General features: G+C 35.8%; 2 protein-coding genes across 3 annotated transcripts; one reads left to right on the top strand and one right to left on the bottom strand.

The window, feature by feature from the left end:
• On the bottom strand, positions 747-10,575 carry LOC18778493 (protein CLT1, chloroplastic). The gene is made up of 10 exons (XM_007211722.2): positions 9,710-10,575; positions 5,819-5,964; positions 5,306-5,343; positions 4,573-4,688; positions 3,380-3,479; positions 3,254-3,289; positions 2,839-2,889; positions 2,583-2,706; positions 1,820-1,945; positions 747-1,300 (listed from the first exon to the last, which is right to left on the bottom strand). The coding sequence occupies exons 1-10, from the start codon at positions 10,153-10,155 to the stop codon at positions 1,128-1,130; spliced, it is 1,356 nt and encodes a 451-aa protein (XP_007211784.2). The 5' UTR covers positions 10,156-10,575; the 3' UTR covers positions 747-1,127.
• LOC18778568 (dihydropyrimidinase) lies at positions 11,706-21,821 on the top strand. 2 transcript variants are annotated; one of them, XM_020561213.1, is made up of 14 exons: positions 11,706-11,916; positions 12,029-12,196; positions 13,702-13,753; positions 14,050-14,319; positions 14,423-14,634; positions 15,398-15,518; positions 16,270-16,357; positions 16,457-16,535; positions 16,857-16,944; positions 17,047-17,087; positions 17,194-17,246; positions 17,337-17,493; positions 18,428-18,628; positions 19,861-20,179. In XM_020561213.1, exons 1-13 carry the CDS (start codon positions 11,824-11,826, stop codon positions 18,617-18,619), a joined length of 1,614 nt encoding a protein of 537 aa, XP_020416802.1. In that variant the 5' UTR covers positions 11,706-11,823; the 3' UTR covers positions 18,620-18,628; positions 19,861-20,179. The 2 variants fall into 2 exon arrangements, with proteins under 2 accessions (XP_020416802.1, XP_020416801.1); XM_020561212.1 differs by lacking the exon at positions 19,861-20,179 and adding an exon at positions 21,564-21,821 and having other exon boundaries at positions 11,707-11,916.

The following is a 22,510-nucleotide window of genomic DNA, read 5'->3' on the forward strand; positions in this document are numbered from 1 at the left end:
CAATTGTATTTATATAGATGTCCATTTCAAAAGTTTCATATTTTAATCGTTCGCGTGTGATAAATCAACGTCTTAAGAGTTTTCCTTTATTGCCCGTATTTTTCTAGAAGGCCATCTTAACAGTTTATACGCTATAAAAGAAAAAAAAAACCTACTAATATGGACGTCTAGAAAAATACGGGCAATAAAGGGAAAACTCTTAAGACGTTGATTTATCACATGCGCGCGATTAAAATATGAAACTGTTGAAACATACATCTATATAAATACAATTGCCAAAAAATATTTGCGAAACTTTGTAAGTCGTGCATAGCACGCGTGATTAAAAAAAGCCTGTAGCACGCGCGGAAGCGCATGCAAGGAGGCTAGTGTTATAATAATTAACCTACGCTCGTGCAGGGAGACTAGTGTTATAATAATTAGCCATTTTTTGTAGGTAACATACAATTTTTATTTATCTATTTTTTATATCTGACTTATAGATGGTCTTCTAATTTATGTTCCTAACTTATAGATAATCTTCTAATTTATGTTCTTAACTCATAGGTAACACGATTTGTCACTAAGTTTTTTTCGTTGCTAATAATAACATTATTTACCTGGATGTGAGATACATAATTTCATGTGGGTGCTTGTCTGATCAATTGATATATTATGTGGGTCTTTACTTTTCGTTGATTAAATTATATTTTATCCATACGTTAGGAATATTATCAAGGAAAGAATTCAAAATTAAAATTCTAAAATTCAATTGCAATGAAATAATGCATTAAATTTAGATTTTCAATGTATTTTCCTTATTTACCTCTAAGGGTAAAATCGACACCACAAAAAAAGTAATAAATGTCAAAGGATCTCCATCTAAAACTAAAAACATGTAGACTAAACCCAATGACAGCTAATCATATTGGACCTAGATCTAAGAAACCCTTCATTTTTTTTCCTTTTCCTTTTTTAATGTGAAGGCTTATTCCTTCTTTTCTATTGCTTGTGAATGAAGGATAATGAATGGACATATTTCGCGAACAAGAATTACAACCTTCTATGTCTTCCTGTAATCTGCCATGACCATGAAAAGACCGATGTCCTGCATTTCGGCTTAAGCCGCAATATGCTGATATCAACGATCATACATTAGGAGGAGATGGGGAGGCACTAGTTGGATAGACTGAAGGTGTCCAGGCATAGATGAGCAAGCCAATTACAAGAATAATGGTTCCAGAAACAAAGCCTGTCGGCAACGAGGCTGCAACACCTAGGTACGGTAGCGGCAATGTGAAGACGTATACAGATATTGGCACTGCAAGATGTCAACAAACAAATTTGATTAATTCGCTGAACAAATTACAAGGGGAAAATATATTAAACTTTGCAATGTTTTCATTAAGGATTTTGTTGCTATTTGCTCATGATTTACCTAACGGTCATGGACTTACGGTTACGAAGGAAATCTGAACTCCAAATAACCCTCCAACTTTTCAAAAATCCTTCCCTTCATTCTAGAAGGATTTGTTTAATATATATCCCAAAGGGCTAGAGAGGTCTGCCTTTAATGAGTTCATGTATCTTTAAGGCTCATCAACCCAAATGCACAATGCATGCTGAGCATCAACCATTTACTGACCCATCTTCGTGGAAAACCGACCACACAAACCAAGCCAAAATTTCAGATTCCCATTTTTCATGCACCAGCTGTGATAGTTGCTTGCTGTAAAACCTTTCTCATGGAATTTTCTCTTTAAATTCTTTTTACTATTTTTTTGTTTATTTTATTTCAGAGCTTTTTCATATATAAGTTACTTCAGTAAAATTGACATACCTGAAAATGTTGATGCGAGGGAAGATACCACTGCAGAAGATATCTTGAGAAGATGCAGCAATGATATGTTAAAACCCATGTTGACAACAACAAACAGCAAAGGAAGTAAGGGGGCACCATCACATCCTGTGGCAAGCCAAAGTTGAATGTAATCAAATAAATTATGCACTTAAATTGCAGTGTAAAGATTACTATAAGGGGCCAAACCCCACTCTCGTTACAGCCTTACTATCCTCTGCATTATTTCGGGAGTAACCTACTTGCACTTTATTATTTTGGGTTGTAACCTACTCATGTTAGGAAATCAGGCCCTTAATCTCCTGGAGAGAACAAGTGCGGAACAATTTAAACGCGATTGAGAAACACCAAAAGTAAACCAATCACACAAACGACACAAGAACTTACAAGGCTCACTCAATATGAGCCATCCCAGGGTTTCTATGAGATTCTCACGGTCAAAGAAGAAGGAGAAACAGTTACAACCACTCTAGTGTTTTCCTCCCTAGTGGTGACCGGTCGGACACCACCTTGGTTACCAGTTGGTTTTTTCAGTAGCTTACTCTTCGTTGAGTTGCACATTGACATATACATGCATTTCATTTCAAATTTGCACATCAACAAATTTTAAATCTGAATAAAGAATGCAGGATAAGCTGATATGAGATTTAGTATAATAAATAAATTCAAAGGCTTGTAAAGAAAATAACTAGTATTTAAATGAATTTGAATAACTGTAGAAGAGAAGGTCAGATATATATCTTACCACTTGATAAGGTACCCATATTTAGAAAGCAAGCTGCACCTTCTTTGAGATAGTTTGGCAATTGAACAAATGGAATACCCCATAATTTGGACAAAAAAGGTAAGAGAAGGCATATAAATATTGCCTGCAATTCATATAGACAACGATATTTGGATTTCACTTAAATTTGATAATGGAAGACAACATAAAAAGGTGAACACAACACAACTTTGAAACACCCAAAAATCTGAATTTCAACTCGTTGCTTGATACTTACTTGAAAAGCAGACCCAAAGGAATTTACAACAAATAGGTCCACCGAACTTCCCTGTAACAGGTTGGATGTAACAAAAATTCTTAGATTAAAAATAACCCCAAAAAAAATCACAAATTTAATACGATTTCATTATGCGTATATAATTTTCATTGAGCTGCTTTTTAATCTCAAAGGAGGAGAAAAAAATAATATTTTCATTCAATATCTATCCCTATTCCCTACAAGCATGTAAAACATCTTAACATTCCAAATTATGTCATATTGATTTTTAGTCTTGGTTTCAGTGGTAATCTTATTCATCTAAGTTATATCCTTTATCTTACTTGTTGCTTCCCAATCCTTCAGAAAGCAGAAGTTACAAGCTTACAACTGATCTAGGAACATACAGACAAAAACTGTGTACAGCCGGTTGTACCTTTAATCGCTGACGAGCATCCAGAAAAATTACTTCCTACAAAATGATAAAAAGTTTCCTGTTACAGAGAATGTAATACAACGTCAAAAAGTAGAAAAGTTACATACCCATTAGAAATTTTACAACCTTCAGCACTGTATCAGCTGCTTGGAACAAAAATGAAACTATCATGAGAAGACTCCAAAAAATACCAGCTTCTTTTAATGAATGTCCAGCACTAGATCCACTTCAGAGAGAGAAAATGGTAAGTACTTGACATGCTAACATTGACAATAATAATGAACATACCAAAGAGGAACCCAAATTCTACCTGACTGGTTTTTTCAGAGAAAAAAAGTAAAAATATCATCTTATGAAGTAAATCGTGATAGACTGGTTATTTTTCTAAAATATAAAGTTTGGCCATTACTTAAGTGAGACCATCAACTACTTAATGTGACCATAAAAACATAGGAGGGAGAAAGTTCATAACTTTGTTGTTGTGGTTACTAGGATTTTCTTCCAGTCCGAAAGCTATCAAGGATTGCTTCCAAGTTTCCTATGAATTACCAAGGTGAACATTTGGCTATAATTGGAAAAGGTATTTCATATCAACTGTCAACCTTTCGGAAAGGATCTAATAATCACCTGTGATGCCCAAGGCCCCTCAATGCAGCACTGATCATGTTGATTTCATTGTGTGACCAATGCAATTAACATCGTGTAGTGATCTGGGACATCCCGACATCCCACAATTGAAAATCCACCTATGGTACGTGAGTGTGTGTCTGTCTGTCTGTTTCAACTTAGTTAGCATATTTTTGTTTTCTTTTTTGCAATGTAACATGCTTGAAGCCAAACAGTAACTGAGCAACAGAACCTATGCAATGGCGCCTACACTCACAGCAGCGTAACTAGCGGACGTTAACAGCCCTAACAAGTTTTGAACTCTTAACAGGGTTTGACTAGTTTTTCAGAAGGGGAAATTCCTGAACCCAATCAACAACAGAATCTACGCAATGGCTTGCCTTCATACCAGTGTACTCAATAGTCTTAACGAGTTTTGAATTCTCAGCACGTCTGAACTAGTCTTTTAGAATATAAACTACACCGTGAGATCACTATGACCAAAATCAGCATCCATGGGGAAGCTGCACTTTGATAACACTGTTTCAATGTTTTTTCTCTCTCAGTCAACCTATGTCACTCAAATTTTACAATCCTTGGAGGAACAAATTGTTCAGGTTGACACAGAAAAAACTAAATGAATATAGTTTGGAGACAAGCATCATCTTAAGGTCATAAGTATAAATAAAAAGATGTTTAAGTATATGGCTTACCTCGCTACAGTTATGATTACACCAATGGCTACAAAACAGCACCCCAAAAGTTGATTGACCTTATATCTCCTTCCAAGGAAAATAATTGACAGGAGAATTTGCCAAACAAGAAACGTCTGCAGAATAAGTACAGGAATATTTTAAACATCCGACTTTCAGTATTCTTCTACTAGCATCAAGCCACGTCATTTAGTGGAAATATCTATAGAGATTTGGTACAAAGAGTCCCTTTCTATCGACAGAGCTCCCAAATAAGTTTAGGATGGGCCCACTCCGCATTGTATTTCAACAATCCAAACTATCTATTTATCAAGTCCTCATTCATAGATCATCCTTAGAAAAAAGTATACAATTTTGAAGCCGTTAAGACATCTAATTGTGATCCCTCCATTGAAGCTCACTCTATTATTAATAGGTTGTATTGTATATAGATATAATGATATATTCTGATTGTATGGAATGCATCAACTCCAATTAATTGATCTTAAAAACATGCGGTATTTAAACATCTACAGCTGCATTTATTTATTTATTTTTTCTTTCAAATTTTCTATAAAGCATGGCATCATCTAGTTGGATAATCACCTCATTTGTTCAAACCACAATATGCTAGCTTAAGAAATTCAAAGATACACTCGTTTCAGGAAACACAGTATAACTAGAGCACCAGAATAGAATTTCACATATAACAACAAGCAGCTGTATTTGAAAGCGTGCACTGAAACCGGATTACCTGAGACAAAACTGGAATTGATGCTCCAGAAAGAATTGCTGATTCAAGGAAAAGAAAATAAAGTGAGGAATGATATTTGCGTATGAAGCTGTAAGTATAACAGACTAATAATTCTCAGTATAAATCAGCTATTTCTGTAACCATAAAAAAAGATTCATCTAGCAGAAATTAGGCATGGCAGCCACAGAATTAAAAACATGTAAACCTGTATATAAATACTGACACCAAAAACATAAAACAGAATTCATGAAGAGTCTACAAAGCTTGCATAAGAAGGGCCAATATTCAGCAATTAACAGGTTCGGGGTTATATGGTGTTCAAAATGAGGAGTGCACTATAGAACTAGTACAGAAAATGATTATTGGAGACGTTATTGGAGACGTTTTAATTATGTACCCACATATAACTCAGAGAAGTTCCTGATGGTCATATAGAAATGAAAAACATCCCAAGATTATAAGCGTTGAAAGAGAGAAAAATTGAAATGCATTAGGTAATATTGAAAACGTCACCTCCAGCTGCCATTCCAGTAACAGCACCAAGAGCTTCCAAGAGGCCAACAGCAAGAAATGGAGCTTTTGGCATGGAAAGCATCTCATCTGTGACAATACCAGCACGGTACCGGAGATACAAGACTGAGAAATATACAATTACATATCTGAGAAACAAAATTAAAAGGCAGCGACTGAAGTTAGTACGTGGTACTGTAGCCTAGGAGGTTTGCTTGTACACCTCCCTTTAATCAATGCCATTAATAAAACAAAAACTCGAAAGAGAAGGAAACAGATAAAGAAGTAAAGTGGCAAGAAATGTGCTCCATCTATATACTTCTAATTTCTTCTCTAAACATCTATTTATAGGTTTACAATGATAGGCATTTAACCCATACAAGAAATGTGCTCCATCTACTTCTAATTTATATATTATTTGTTTGTATAAAAAAAAAAAATTATTTATGTTTGTGACAATGCAATTACGAATTTTACTCATCTTTCCATTTTCTTATGTACATTTTCCTTATTATTAAACAAAATTATATTTTCAAAGATGAAAAATTAGATATGGCGTGATTGGTTTTGACCAGCAGTTCAAAAAGTGGTTAGTGACCCAATCGCTATGAGAGATTCACAAGTAGATGATTCTATTTCTAAAGAATTATCTAATGACCTCTCCTGCGTTTACTTATATATGGTTATGAAAATCAATACAATTCATGACTTCTCATGCATTTACTAACACCAAAGGAATCAAAAATTATGTAAGTTCTATATTAAATCCAATACATGAAAAACAGGAATAGGGGGAGTAGTTGATCGTATACTAATTTCCTCTCTTCAAAATATAACTTTCCCCATTCCAAGTAAACATGTCATAAAAAACTATCTATGTCGAATTTGAAAGTTAACTTTCTTTGATTCCAAAAGATAAATGGCTCAAATTTTGTGCAATTAAAATTAAGAAACATTAAAAATATTTGAAGGTTATGGTATTATTGTTATTTATATCATTCTAACAAATTCAAAAATTTGTAAAAAATTTTATACAAAAAAAAAAAATTTGATTATAAAAAAATTAAAAGTATGTTGCGGACATATTATACACAATTTTTAAAAAAAATACAAATTATAGTGTAAACCACAAAGAAACGGGGGTTTCTTACACATACACTATAAGGGTGCTATGGGAGTTCAAACCCGAGACCACTGGTCTAAAGGCTTTTTCCACTAGCTAGATATTATACACAAATTTAATAACACACAGAGTGCCCGGTATACGACTTGAAGGAATCAACAATTTTTTTTTTTTGTTGAGAAAAAGAAACCAAAAACAGAATGTTGAAATTTTATTTCGAAAATGAAATTATGACAGATGTTAGATATCCTAAATTTTTTTTTTTTTTTTTTTTTTTTTTGTTTTTTTTGCCGACCACAAAACTGAAAAGCACAAGGAACAGAAAAGGACAGTGGGCAGCTCCTCGTGCACCCACTTGACACTCAAAAAGCATAGAATCAAATGTAACCAAAAAAGAAGGGCAAGTGATGATAACATCTCTCCTTTATGAGAATCTAGATGTAAACCAGATCCGTGGTTTGGATTCAAGTTAGGCCCACCCCGACATGTTCACTTTCGCAGCGTCTACCTTTATCCTCCCTTTTAGTTTTAAAATAGAGAAAGAAAGAAAGACCAAATTCGTTTGTCTAAAAGGCAGCCGTGACTTATGTCGGCTGTGTGCTCGCCCTCTTACACTTGAGTTTGATTATTTTTCGTGCATTAAAATACAGTAATTTGGAATATCAACTTATTGGAAAAAAAAATTTTCATTTGTCTAAGTGCCCAAAAAAGAAAATAGATAGGAAAAATTAATAATTCCAAACAAGTTAGAATTTAGAATTTACCAGACAGCGATGAGAATAGGGGTTCAAACAATGAAACAAAATAGTCTTTTCAATTTGGGCTCATAAAGTTTTAAAATTTTATATTATGGCATCTAACGCTTATGGGTGTCATGATAAAACCAAAACGTGCTTGCTTTTAGACGCTACATCTATGTCATGCCTACCTCTATACTTTAGTTCCATTTTATGAACGAAAAAAGCTAAAAGAAAAAAACACAAATAGCGTATCTTCTATCAACTACATCTATGTCTCGAGATATTAAAAGAGATCTCAAGTTCAATTTTTTCGCCCCTTTCATGATGAATCTCTTATTGTTTAAGTTAATGGAATTATCATAGTGCAGGGACCATGCATCTTTATAGTGGATTGTGCAATGTCCACTGCTAGCACAAATAGCAAAATACTCAAAAAAAAGTAAAAAAGCATAAATTTCTTTACTAGGAAGAAAAAAAACCATAAATTTGTATAACTCTTGCTGAAATTATATATTTTCTAAACAAATGTGATCTAATTATGGAAATGTCAATCCCTATTTAATTTATTTATTTTTAATAAAATAATATTCAAACTTGAGCACTACTTTACTCGACTAACCTAATTGCTCTTCCTATTTATGAGTCATGCGCAATTGACACTAGTCAAGCGTAACACGTAAACACAATCCAGCGATGTGACTATTGGGGTGTGCAAGTAAAAGACAAAAAGGGAAGAAATTGTCGTGTGTAAAACATGAAAAAGGAGAAATGGAGAAGTCCAATTTGGATTCAACAAGAAAGTCACATTCACTCAAAAGACAATCGCAAGTGGACAAGTATAGGGTCGTCATTTTCTCCCAAAGAAAAATAATTGTAAAAAAACCCCACCAAGTTTACTATATTTGTTCATACAGTCTTGATTTCTTAGTCCATAGGAGTTCAAGAAATTGTGGTAATCTATCGTTAGATATTAATCCAATAGTTCAAAAAAGTTTCTTAACAGAAATACAAGAGTGAGTGAACCATTGAATTTACATCCAACGATGAGTGACTATAAATCTCATGGACCCCTGTAATCCAAAAGATCAGGACTGTTTGTTCATATAACGTAATTCTCTGACCAAAACCTTTCAACCAGGCCTCCGAATTACGAACGGCCCCGATTATTATTTCTACACCATCCACGGTAATTTTGTGGCTTTGAAAATTTTCCTAAAGTTTTTTCGTACAGAAAATTTATATTATTTTTCTTTATGCATTTTGGCCTTGCCTCAACCCAAGACATTATTGGTTTCCGCCGGTGGGGTGTTGGGTACTGTGATGGGATGGTTCATTGCGTCGGGTACCGTATAGTGGTGTTCTGGGCCCCGGGTAGAAAACGAGACCAGGGATGGGCCTTGTATGAGGCGAAACGGTGTCGCTCAACATAATAGTGGGGCAATTATTTGAGGCAAGCATTGTTTTTAACTACAAACGATAATCCAAATTACTCTAATCTAATCTAGAGGAGGAATATATGAATTTGGTCGCAAGGGAGGGCTCACTTCACCAATGTCCAAATCAACCTGTCTAACCCGTATTTTCTTCAAGACGGGTATTGTTATTATTTAAATTTAAAGTGTAGGAAATTTTTTGTAACCTAACCTCATCCCCTCAGCCAACTCAGGCGACTACTTCCCCGACGCTGGCAAGTCGCCCACCGGCACTTCCCCGCACCACCGTGAGAGACAGAGAAAGGAAGTTGGCTGGTTTCCTTTTTCTCAAGTAATTTAATTTGAGGGCAAATTAGGAAGTTGCCGGCGCCAAACTTTGGTGTTGGGTGCGAAAAGAAGATTGTTGGGTTCGTATTATTTACAGTTTTAAACGGTCAACTAATTAGCCTCGAAACCAGCAAATCTCGGATGACCAATGGCTGAGTCACCAAAAAGACAGTCGGAATTTAAAACTAATTTCTAAGTAGCAAAAATGGTAACAAACTCATAAAATAATAAAATAATCAGTTAGATTGAGAGGCGGTGGTAATGGAAGTACCCGAAAGTGGCGAGCTGAGCGAGAAAGAAAGGGTAGTGCTTGAGAGGAACCAAGGCCAGCTTATAGAGCACCCGATTGCCTACACCCAGAACCACCGTAACCGCCGCTGCAACCGCCACGTCCACTCTCCGATCCTGACTCCTCGCACCTTCCTGCTCCGCCGTCCGATACTCCCCCACCGCGTACGAGCACAGCCCCGCCTTCGAGCTCTCCGTTCCATCTCCCCCGTCCGATCGATCCCACGCTCCTCCGGGTCCCGCCGCCTCCACCGCCCACACCACCTTCCGCAAATGCTTAGACGGTGTCGTCCGGAGGACGATTTCTGGCCGTTGATTCCAGCGGAATTTGCGGGGGAGATGCGGGATCTCCGACGCTCGCGGATGTTCCCGGATCCTAATATCCGGAGCTCCGGCGCCGGCCCATACCCGGCGGGTACACGACATCATTACAGAAATTGTAATTTGACAAATTTTTTTCTGTGTCAATTTCCGTATACCGAGACAAAATGTGAGAGGTGATTGTTGTCTCGAGCTCTCAAATGATTTGGGGGGGGTTGTTGTTTAAAACGGCCTCGAATCCTGAACAAAACATACAAAATAAAAAAGCTGGGAATCTAGAAGATGGGGAGTGATTAGATACGGTCGGTTCTAGTTGAAACCCGACACCTGCGTTTTTACCATTTGTCTGCTCCACGAAAATTGAGATGTAGAAGCTGGGTTTTTTTGTGCACTTCAAAAACATATATGCATATACCAATGGCGTAGAGTGTTTGGCTGTGGTGCATGCATGGTTTGTACCTTGCTTTAGAATAATAATAAATACAAATCATTATACTTGCGTGCGGAGGTTTTCTTTCCATCACGGGCGTTCAGTGACAGGCAGAGAATGGGCAATGTCAAAAGGCAAAGAGGTAAAAAAAAAACAATTTCAACAATACTAACGTTGTTATTTGTAATTAAAATAAATAAGAGTTTTATGTCACTAATTGACTATAATCTATTTTGTATATCAATTAATATGCACAAAATTCATGTTACACAATTATTTATCAAAATTCATATTAAATATGAACAAAATGCATATCAATTACACAATTAGTCTATCAAAATTGATATGAAATCATCAATTAATCTAACCAAAATCAATACTAATTAATCTAACTCAAAGTATATGTGATTTGGAAGTCATGAGATAAAAGTACATGTGATTATGAGTTTGGAGTATTTTTCGATGAATTTTTCGAAGCATATTTGAATTTTTAATGAATTCTTGAAGTTGATTTAGTTAAAATTTGACACATGTCGCCTTGATAGTGTACCATATTAAAAAGGAATGCAAGTTGAGAAGCACAGCATTCTAACTACAAACACGTCGAGTCATCTTCTTCGACTGGTGTCTGCAACTTAAGTGAAAAAATGTCAAAATCTTCTAAAATCTATAACTTTGGTTGTAGAGGTCCAATTGACGAACCGTTTTCTCCAACATGATCGTGAGATCGAGCTCAACAATCTAAGGTAAATATTCAAGATCTCGCACAGCAGCAACAAAACAGCCTCTTTGAGGAGGGGCAAATTTCTACATCTCCAATGCATTTTCAGACGAGGAAAGGTGCACCTACACCTCCTTACGCCTCTTTATTATACGCACAACTTACATTTTTATTTTTTACACGTATATTTTACTAGATGCCCATTTTGCAATCCTTTTTTTTCCCTTGCAATGGCAGCTTGGTCAGCTCTTGAGGATTAACTAGATAACATAGTGTTTGGTTACTCTTTTTTTTATAAAACTTATATTGTAACACATGTCTAGTTTTAACTGGAGTCGTTAAGTTGACTAGTTAGGACCCAAGTATTATCCACCAAGTTAAGGTCAATAGCGAGCAAGAAAACGTCATACCACACATGGCGTAAAGATACTATTCCTCTTGTATAGATGTTATGATATAAGTGGATATAAAAAAGGAAAAATAAACATTATCGTCACTAAAATTCTATAATTTCTCTTCCATCACAGCCACAAATTGTTACTTCATATGGTAATGGCAACTCATTTATGGTATGGTGAGATTGAATTTTGAAGTGAAGGAGTGAAGTTTTTCAAGCATCCAAACCATGGCGTCCAGCTCCAGTCCTCAACGCCTTCTCCATCTGTTATCACTCATCCTTCTTCTCTTCGCCTTTTGTACCATCGCAGAATCAAGCCAGGCACTCCTCGATTCACTCTCCACTTTCTGTATGGTTCCCGAGAAAAACAATATAAAAAACAAAAAGTCTTTTAAGAGTGTTTTGATTATTTTGTTATTTCAACGTGTGTCAGTTTTGCGATGCTGGAATTGGATATGGCGAGTCAACATGTGGCGTTTCTTCGTCTTCGTCGACCAAGTTGTTGATCAAAGGCGGAACTGTAGTGAATGCTCATGAGATGGAGGTCGCTGATGTTTATGTGGAGGATGGAATCATTGTTGCTGTTAGGCCTAATATTAAGGTACAATATTTCAAACTCTGTTTTCTTTGTTTCTTTTTCCAAATATTTTCGTTTCTGCAAATGGGGTGGAGGTTCTAGTTTTAGTTACTAGAAGTGGCTCGTAACTTCTTAAGTAGCAAGCTGATACTGGAGGTCTAGTTATAACTTGTAGATAGGATATTGAGATTGGTAGGTTTGATGTATATGCTTGATACTTTGGGGGCTTTACGTGCAGTGAAGGATGTGGGTTTTGCATTTTCTGCTAGTTTTCCAATCCTTCTGCGGACCTGTTTCCAACTAGTTTCTTTATTAGTTCTGGACTACTGGATCAATGCAATCCTCTGTCCCCGTTTCTTTTCCGACTGATTATAGGATGAGTTTTTAGAGTAAATTCATCTCAATCAGTTTTATGGCGTGGGATTTAGGCACAGTGGATATGGTTATCTCTTTTCTTCCTTTCAGTCTTGTTATTTTTGGAGAAATTTGAGAGCTGGTTTTGTCATGGAAGGTAGTGGAAAAGATTATTTAAATTTTCGGTGTAAGGTTAGTTCCTCCGTATGTTCTAAGTTTTTTGTCGATGTGCTCTAATATTGGATTGCCAATTGATGTGGTGTTAAAGAGAATATAGAAGTGTATATAAGGGACAAGGCAGCTCTTATTAAGAGTTTCATCCTGAGGTTTTCCAATCAAATCCATGCAAAAGGAGTGCCTAGGATGTGATTGAGATTTCCTTGTGGATGAAATGTATGTGGTGTTGATTTTGGCATTAGGGAGGATGATTTGGCAAAAGCATATTTTCAAAAGAATCATTTCATGATGAGGAAGAGGCTGCAGACGTGGTTAGTTATATGGTCTGGTCTATTCTAAAACCTCACTGGTTCCAAAGCTTGCAGATTAGTCCTGATGCTTGTGGCAGAGTATCCTGTCTACTAAAGATTTTGGAAAAGTTGTAAAATGATCACTGATATTTTTTATTTCTTGCATAAACTTAAGATGGTGGTCTAGGAAGCATGGATGTGCATGACCAGGAGATACCTATAGACAAATTCATTCTCCTGTAAATTAGTGTTTGAGAGAACATTAAAACTGATGATTTTCAAACTATTTTCAGTTACGATATCATAAAATTAGAGAATGGAATACAATACTTCTTCCAAAATCTCATAAATCATGACATTATTAGTACAACCCCACTAACTCTAGAATTTGGAGAAAAACTTTGGTTGCCGAAGATCAATCTTATATGAATTTGAATGAAATAGTAATTGCCCTTGCAATATCACAGAAAATGAAGGGCTCTGTATGTTATCCGATTTTGGGGGTATATATTTAATGAAATGAAAGCGTAATGGTCTTGATCTATATTACTCAGAGCGATGTAGAGAATGTTATCTATCTAAATCACTTTTCATTTGTGCTGAGTTCTTTATCTCCTATTTTCTCTTTATATTATGTTTTATTTCTTTATGCTCTACTTGATTTGATGTCATATTACCCCGTCTTCTTAAAAAAAATGCCATTGGCAGGTTGGTGATGATGTCACTGTGCTTGATGCCACTGGAAAGTTTGTCATGCCAGGTTAGTTTCGTACTACACCTATGTGATAGATTACTACAGATTTTAACTATTCGGAGTCGGGGGAGTCTATAACAAGGGACACAATGTGCAAGTCAGGAATAAAAGTTTTATGTTTAAAGCTCCCAATACTGTTTTCCGCACAGGCTTCACCTTTTGGGGTCTGTCATGTTGTTTCAAGCTACTGGTATTTGGATTCCTATTCTTCATTATTAAATATCCCCTAATAGTGAAATTTGACAGTCATTCTTTAGGGCCAATCTGTGTTCTCTGAACTTTAATTTGTTTAACATTAACAGGAGGCATTGATCCTCATACCCACCTAGACTTTGAGTTCATGGGTTCAGAAACCATTGATGATTTCTTCAGTGGTCAGGCTGCAGCGTTAGCTGGTGGAACAACAATGCACATTGACTTTGTTATACCAGTTAATGGAAGTTTATTGTCAGGATTAGAAGCTTATGAAAAAAAGTCTAAGAAGTCCTGCATGGATTATGGTTTCCATATGGCAATTACAAAATGGGATGAAGTTGTTTCAAAAGAAATGGAAATAATGGTCAATGAGAAAGGTTAGTCATATGTATTTCCAGGTTTTATTGAGTGAGCTTAATTGTTGGCCGTGCTAATTTTTATGAAATTTATTTGTATTTACAATTTGTAAACTTAATTCAGGTATAAATTCTTTCAAGTTTTTCATGGCATACAAGGGGGCTCTTATGATCAATGATGAGCTTCTGCTACAAGGATTCAAAAAGTGCAAGTCTCTTGGTGCGTTAGCTATGGTTCATGCAGAAAATGGAGATGCTGCATATGAAGGACAGAGAAGAATGATAGAACTTGGTATTACTGGTCCAGAGGGACATGCTCTTTCAAGGCCCCCAGTGGTAATTATAGAAATAGATTCATGGTGCAAACATAACTTGGATAACATGAAAGTGTGGTTTTTTTTTTTTTTTTTTTTTTTTCCTATTGTGCAAACATAACTTTGATATTAATTAGTAATTATTAAATGTGCATCATCTCCCTTCACATAGAGCATTTGTTATGCAGTAATATTTAATGCTGTTATTAATCTTACAATTCAATAGTACTTTATATTCCATATCTACCTGGTATGAATATTTTATTTTTATTTATCAGTCCCTATTTTTAACGGCAAACTTTCTTCTGCAATCATGACATAGATATGGTAGCAATCCTAATTCTGGGTGAGGCTCTTGTTTCTTTCTTTGAAACTAAGAAGATGTTCTCGTTCTAACTATATTGGAAAAACTAGTTAAAAACTTTCTTAGAGATTGAGGAAAGATGCCCATCCAGTTATGCTGTTTTCATGTTATCAGGTTGAACTTTTGTAAAAGAATTTGGTTTTGTGGCCTTTACTGTTTTAGAAAGACTACAAGAAGTAGGATACATGCTTCTAATCTGATCCCCTTTCCAGCTGAATGCAAAGTAATGATTGTCTAAAAATTGGTCCTTTCGTAATGAATATGCAATTATTTAAGCACATATCTTTTTATGCTGAAGTCATATTAATGGAAATTCATTTGTTATATTTGTTCTGTTGTTCTTTAAATTATCTAATAGTTATTTGCAAGTATGTTAATGAGCATATGATCAATGTCTGATCCAACTTAAATAACAATGCAGCTGGAAGGAGAAGCAACTGCTCGAGCAATTAAACTTGCAGGTTTCATGAACACTCCCCTCTATGTAGTTCACGTGATGAGCATTGATGCTATGGAAGAAATTTCTAAAGCTCGCAAATCAGGTTCTTTGTGTTTTACATTTCTTTCTCTGCTGGTAAATTTATTGGTCAGCAGGACTATATTTTTTCTTTTTTCGATTGGGGACTATCTTGTTTTTGATAACTAGAATTTCTACTATTTCATTGGTTTGTTTGTTTAGTTACAATTTGTGTAAGTAAGCACTAAACTCTCCTTTATTCTCAAAACTTTACATTAATTGCCTAAGTAAATAGCTTCGGCAGTTGGTCTTCATATACAACGACTTCATTCTCTAACATTACCGTGTCATGTCGAAATCATGTTCAACCACCCTTTCCCAAAGTTCCATAATGTGATGTGGACTGACTCTGTATCACCTGTATTTTGTATCCTAAATCAATGACAAACAGGTACCAAGTTCCAAAATAATTGATTTGTTGAAGTGGTGTCATAAAGAATATGCTGCAAGAGTTTATTATACCCAGCCAGAGTGCATTTTAGCAACTGCAAAGAATTTCTTATCCAATTGTCAATTCTGATATGTGCCGTTTCATGGTAGCCTAGAGACCAAAAAGCTCAAATGAAGGCTAATAGAAAGAACACAATGAACAAGCTGGAAAAGAAAAAGAAAAAAAAAACTTATAGACAGACTTCCACAAATACATGTATTAATAAAGATAGATGAAGCTGATTAAGATGGCATATAAACTGTAGACATATTTCCAGACACAGTATCCTGTTTCTTTTTTATCATTTTGAAAAGGGGAAAAAAAAAAAAACTCTCTGAAACTGCAGGGCAGAAGGTTATTGGAGAACCAGTAGTTTCTGGGTTAGTGCTGAATGATTCTTGGGTTTGGGATCCTGACTTTATCACTGCCGCCAAGTAGGAGTCTGCACTCTTTATTATATTCTTCTTTATTGAATTTTTTGATGTTCGATCAAATAGAGCTATGTTAAGCAAAGCCGTCTTCTGAAAATTCAGGTATGTCATGAGTCCCCCTATAAGGGCCGCAAGACATGGCAAAGCCCTTCAAGCTGCTCTTTCAATGGGAATTCTGCAGGTGTCTCTCTTATTCAACCTTATATAAGAATTATCTGATTTGGTCCACATTGCTTCTTGGTACTGCAATGATTTACTTCAAAGTTTTGAAAGGATGGGGGGAACTAGTAAGGAGTTATTGTAAATGAAGAGACAAGTTTATGGGTTTCCCTTGACATTGTATTCAGAACCAGATTTTGATCAAACATGATGGGATATATTATTCAGCTGCCTAAACTTTTGTTTTTTTTTTTTTTGTGCCTATAATTTAGCTACCTGAACTTAATAGTGAACAAATTTGTTTTAAGAAAGTAGAAATTGACTTAGATTTTGCAATGTGCAGCTTGTAGGAACCGATCATTGTCCTTTCAACTCAACGCAGAAAGCTCTTGGAATTGATGATTTCCGGAAAATTCCAAATGGTGTCAATGGTAGTCACAGAAATGGTCTTTGATATTGTTCAACTAAGATATATTATCTGTTTTCTATGCCAATTTCAGTTTCTAATACTTAACACGGCAACTGGAAATTAGGTATTGAGGAGAGGATGCATCTTGTATGGGATACAATGGTGGTAAGCTGCCATAAAATTCCTGCTCATCCCTTAAATAAGCAGCTTAAATTAGAATCAGTGTTTTGGATAATCTTTTATGACTTTTAATTTCTGTGCATACTTTCAGGAATCCGGTCAAATTTCTGTTACTGACTATGTCCGGGTGACAAGCACTGAATGGTATTCTTGCAGCGAATTGTGTTTACTATAAATTCCCATTATGCTGCCTAAAGTACGTTAAAATGATTTCAACGTCCACAAAATTTTCAGTGCTAGGATTTTCAATATATATCCGAGGAAGGGAGCAATTCGTGCCGGTTCTGATGCAGATATAATTATACTCAATCCGAACTCAAGCTTTGAAATAAGTGCAAAGTCCCACCACTCTAGATCTGATACCAATGTCTTCGAGGGATGGAGAGGGAAGGTAATATTTGTCACATAAAGGATTTTTTTTTTCCATAAGATAGTATGATATTACTTTACAATTAGGAAGCTACTGCTCCCTCTTTGGGGACACCTTGGTGGCTGTGATCTACAGACATGGCTGAGAAAAAACAAAAATGAGATGAGGTGTCTGAAATGACATATATTATATGTGTGTGTATTCCTAAGGATTTTTCGCCAGTTTTTCTCAAAAAAGGATGTTTAGCGTATTTAAATGGTGTTTTGAAGATAGATTTGGTTGCTCCATAGAATTTTGTTCTTTTCTGCTACCATTATTCTTGGTATTTTATTGGTGAATCAACAAGGTTGGTACCATAGTTTTGGCCTCACTTTATTCCTTGAGGAAGACCAAAAGAGGAGAACCATTATATTCCATATATAATGGCCCTCCTCACCCTCTCATCGCAACTCTCTTCGATTCACTCTCTCAAAAGTCTCTCATGCCTCAATGTAAATATAACACTCATTACATGCTGAAAACAGACGTGGATGTAGCACGAATTCAGTGAACCATGATAAATCTCGTGTGTTCTTGGTGTGATTATGTGATTCACGGTTTTTGAGTTCTATTCACAGTATTTTCATGGGAAAATCAACAGGTTCTAAGGAAGATTGTGGATTGTTATATCTTTTTAATTGTAGTTATATGCTTCCCTGTATCATCTTTCTAATTCTTTGCCCCCGTGTGTGGTATTTTTCCCTCAAACTTCTCTCCAGTTTGTACATACACAACAAAATATACTTGCATTCATAAAGTTTCATTCTTATACGTGTGTGTGTGGATTGAGCTTGTACAAAGCCTGTGCAATACTGTGCATGCATTGATGTGGCATTTTTATGGCATGCCAGACATTAAAAGTTCATATTACATTTTTTCTGGGAAAGGTTGAAGTGACAATGTTCTATTTTCGCAGGGAAAGGTTGAAGTGACCATTTCTGGTGGAAGGGTTGTTTGGTTAAATGATGAGTTGAAGGTTTTTCCTGGTTCTGGCAAGTACGTAGAAATGCGACCCTTCAGTTATCTTTTCAATGGAATTGGCAAGGCAGATGCAAAGTATCTATCTTCTCTTAAAGCCCCTATAAAGCGTTTTAGAGCCACCACTTAAAAAGCTCAGGTACTTCTTTCCTTTTCGACTATTATTATTTAAACTTGAGGTGTAAAAATGGACATGATGCTCCTGTATATATGGCAAATGGTTTGAATAATAAGATCAAAGTTTCTATTTTTTGTTTTACCATGTATGTGAATTCACTTTAAAGTCAATAAATAATATTCTTGTTGCAGTTTGCAGTTGGCAATTTATTTGAATGGATAAATATATATTAACCAACTTCACTTGTGTCATAACTTACTTTGTTAATGATATAGGCTGTTGACGATGTGTTACATTTGTTTAATGTAAGTGTTGGATTGCCTTAATTGAAGGCTCATTGTGTTGGCTTCATTTGAGGCTGGTTCTTTGTAGAGCATAATGCTATTGACCAGGAACACAATACCATGATCTTCTTATTCTTCTGACTTTTATTTCCAACTTGATTTCATGGCATTGTGCTACTAAGAACCAATGCAGCTGCCCTCACGCCACCTTTCTCAGTCTCTCTTTACAGCCATCACTTGCCACCACCGTTCTCTCTCCCTCTGTTTCGACACTGGTTTCCATTTTCTTTAAAGTGCTTTCTTCCTAAAATCACTGGTTCAGAGAGAAGCACGAAATGTAAGCTCGCATTTCGTAGCATTGTTTCATAATATGGAGTTTAACCAACAGCCCCATCATTAGCCTACTGCATCTTTCCCATTTTTTTGATCCATCAAGCTTTTGCATCTTTAGCTATCATCGGTATTCTTTCATGTCCAAAAGGAAAGGGGATGTCTGGGAGCTGTTTCCTGGATTTGAAAGAGAGTACTTGGGTTCTTCCAATAACTAAACAGTATGTCATGACTGAATCTAACTGGGGTTTGCGGTGGTGGAGGAATTGGATTGGAAGAGTTCGAATATTTGATCCCAAATTTGAAATACAGTAGATGATGATGAGCGTACTTTGGACTACTGGAGTCTTTAACGTTATTTAAGTTAGGGGTATTTCTTGGGAAAAAAAGAAGATGAAGTTTTCTTGGTAAACTTTGTCTGCCTGCAAAGAAACTGAAGTATATATCTGTTCTTGTTATTGTTTATTCTTTGTATCCGTAACGCATGATTGGGAAAGACTTATTTTCCATGACTGCTTGAACCATGTTACACTGCTGCCACCACATTCGTGTTTACTGCTGTTATTTGGCCTTTGATATCAATTTGTTATTTATTTTTTATGGGGCCTTGAATAAAATCATGTCTAACGGTGGTGAGAGGTCTTGAAGGAGATGGGAGGAAGAGAGTTAGACAGGAGTGTAAGAGTCAGTTACAAACACTTGAGTAGAGATTTTAGAATTGAACAAAAGGTTTTTAATACTTGAGATAGATGACATCGTACGCGGCAGCAATGAAGATTACAGAGAGTTCGCTTTGGGCATCCTTGTGGGCTTCAGTTTCTTTAGATTTTGAGGACTGGTCCTTTTGGGAGGCTGTTGCTAATTAGTTTTGTTTCCGTTGACTTTGGTCCTACGTGACTGTTTCAGACTCTCTTGTTAGTCCATGACATGTGTGGTATTCTTTCATACCCTGGAGCTTGTCCTTCAGGAAGGTTTTAATAAAGCCACTGTTTCGTGTCGTTCTATGAATGAATTCTATTTCTAAAAAAAATTAAAAAAATATAAGAATGTGACGTTAAACACGAATAAAATCACAATGAAACATTTGGCAATTATATAGTTTTTAAATTGAAGGAATCAACAATTTTTTGCAATATAAGTATTTTTCCACTAGCCGAAAGTCTCCATTACCTCATTTTCCACTGCTCGATCTGGACCAAACTTGCAGGACATGTTTAGTAAATTTTGCCAAACCTATAGGAACTTTCGGATTATTAATCAGAGGTCATAGACCCCACGGGAAATCAGGTTGACCAATATGAGAATTTAATCGTATATTTAATCTCGGGTCTTTTTAGACCGTTCCACCTGTCAGAACTGTTGAAAATGGGCATAGGAACTTTCTTAAGTTACGTACACGCACTTTTAAGGCTGGGGGTCAGGGTTTTGATTAAATATTTGTGGTTGAGCTATTTTATTAATTAAATATTTTAATCGCTTAAATAGGTATTCGGGCTTCATTGAACCCGCAGGAAGAACCCTCGAAGGGTCAGGCTATATCGAACGCACAGTGAATAGAATTTTGTTTTGTAAATGAATTTTATGCAGTAAAAGTTTTATTAATTGATCATAAATGAATTATATATGGTTTTTGCTTTCCAAGCATTTAGTTTGAATTCAAATACTTTTATAAAATTTTGTTTGTGTTTAAATGTGAATGGCTAGGAAAGTAGAAAAGGAAATGATAACATGATTTAAAGATTTAATGAGAAATAGTATTATAACTTTACAGGAAAGGTTTTTAAACCACCATAGGTACCCAAAATGTTGCCTTCGAATAAACTATTGCCTTCGGATATAATGATGTCCACGGACATCCTAGTTGCCTTCGGTTGAGTCAGCGCGCGTTTGACAGTTGCCCCACGAGTCATAGAGATACGAGACCGTGAGGAGTGAGGAATGCGGCTCAGGTTGACCAAGTGTCTCCTGAGTTTTGAAGAGGAATGCGGCTCACTTTGTGTTTTCCGAGTTCTGCGAGGATGTGTCACTTATCTGACACTTGGAATTGACGGTATGATGTGGGAAATAAATAGAAAATAATCATGGAATTGACGGATTTATGATGGGTACACCTAGGTGGAAATGAATTATTACTTTGCAATGCTTTTCAAATGGTTGTGATGAATTGATTGAATGTATGATATGTTATATGTATATAAATATGCATGCTTGATTTTTGTACAAATATAGAATATGGATTAAATGAATTTTCAAATGTTTTAACAGTGGGGTTAGTATGTTGATATTCTATTTTGCAAAAATTTCTTTTGTTCACTCACACTTTTAATGTTTTGGGCCCCCAGTCAGTAACCGTGTACCAGAGCACCACCACCGGGCGATCATCACCCACCACTCATCCTTTTCAATTATGTAGGATATTCTACTGTAACCATACTACTTGTAAATTAAATTAATTAGCATGCTCTAATATTGCCCTAGGATTTCTTTAAGGCCTAAGGCCACACAGAATTACTGTTGGATTGTGTGTATTCTAACATTGTGCATGCTGAACGATTGTGGATATATGAGTTGCATTTTGTACAGGTGAAAATTTTGGGAAACGAGCAATTTACAGGGGAGACTCTACTGAATTTTCGGCAGAAGTCAAACCTTAAAAGAATTTGTGAGTTTTAGTTAGAAAGGCAATTTGGTCAAGTGTGCCCGGCACTTGCCAGGTGTTGGACATGCACAGGGTTCTGTGCAAATTCCAAAATGGAATTTGGGTTGGGTCCTGTCAACAGTTTTTTATATAAACCATCGTGTTTTTACTACATACTTGTTATTTTGTTGATCTACCGTCGTATGATACCAAAACCCAGAAAATAAATCTTAAAAAGTAATACAAATTTCAGACGATGGTAGTCATAGAACGACAGTCGTATAAAGGAAATAGAGACGACGATATTTAGAAATTAACGACGTGGATTCCTATAATGCTCATTGTGAAAAAACAGACGTGGGGTTTTTTTTTTTTTGGGGGTCAATTAAACTGATTTGGTTAGGTACAAACAACCCGACGCTATATTCTACAATAACAGTCGTGGTAAATGTAACGAACTGGTAAATTACATTTACCACGACCGTTTATTTATACAGAACGTTGTCATGTACTAACTTAATACGTCTTGAAATAGTAAAAGAGCGACGTGGATATTTTTACATTTAGACGTCGTTATCTACACTACTAGTGTCGTAGTTCGCTATAACTCTATACGACAGTAATGTTATAAATACCGTCGTAGTACATGAG

This window comes from Prunus persica, chromosome G4, assembly GCF_000346465.2.
Source record: "Prunus persica cultivar Lovell chromosome G4, Prunus_persica_NCBIv2, whole genome shotgun sequence".
NCBI classification, from domain to species: domain Eukaryota; kingdom Viridiplantae; phylum Streptophyta; class Magnoliopsida; order Rosales; family Rosaceae; genus Prunus; species Prunus persica.

Coding starts and splice junctions, on each gene's coding strand:
- LOC18778493 (XM_007211722.2), bottom strand. CDS start 10,155: ATGATGTCGTGTACCCGCCGGGTATGGGCCGGCGCCGGAGCTCCGGAT. Junction 5,344..5,818: donor TACTGGAATGGCAGCTGGAG/GTGACGTTTTCA, acceptor TCCTTGAATCAG/CAATTCTTTCTGGAGCATCA. Junction 1,301..1,819: donor CCTCGCATCAACATTTTCAG/GTATGTCAATTT, acceptor GACATCTTGCAG/TGCCAATATCTGTATACGTC.
- LOC18778568 (XM_020561213.1), top strand. CDS start 11,824: ATGGCGTCCAGCTCCAGTCCTCAACGCCTTCTCCATCTGTTATCACTC. Junction 16,358..16,456: donor GACTTTATCACTGCCGCCAA/GTAGGAGTCTGC, acceptor CTGAAAATTCAG/GTATGTCATGAGTCCCCCTA. Junction 16,945..17,046: donor AATTCCAAATGGTGTCAATG/GTAGTCACAGAA, acceptor ACTGGAAATTAG/GTATTGAGGAGAGGATGCAT.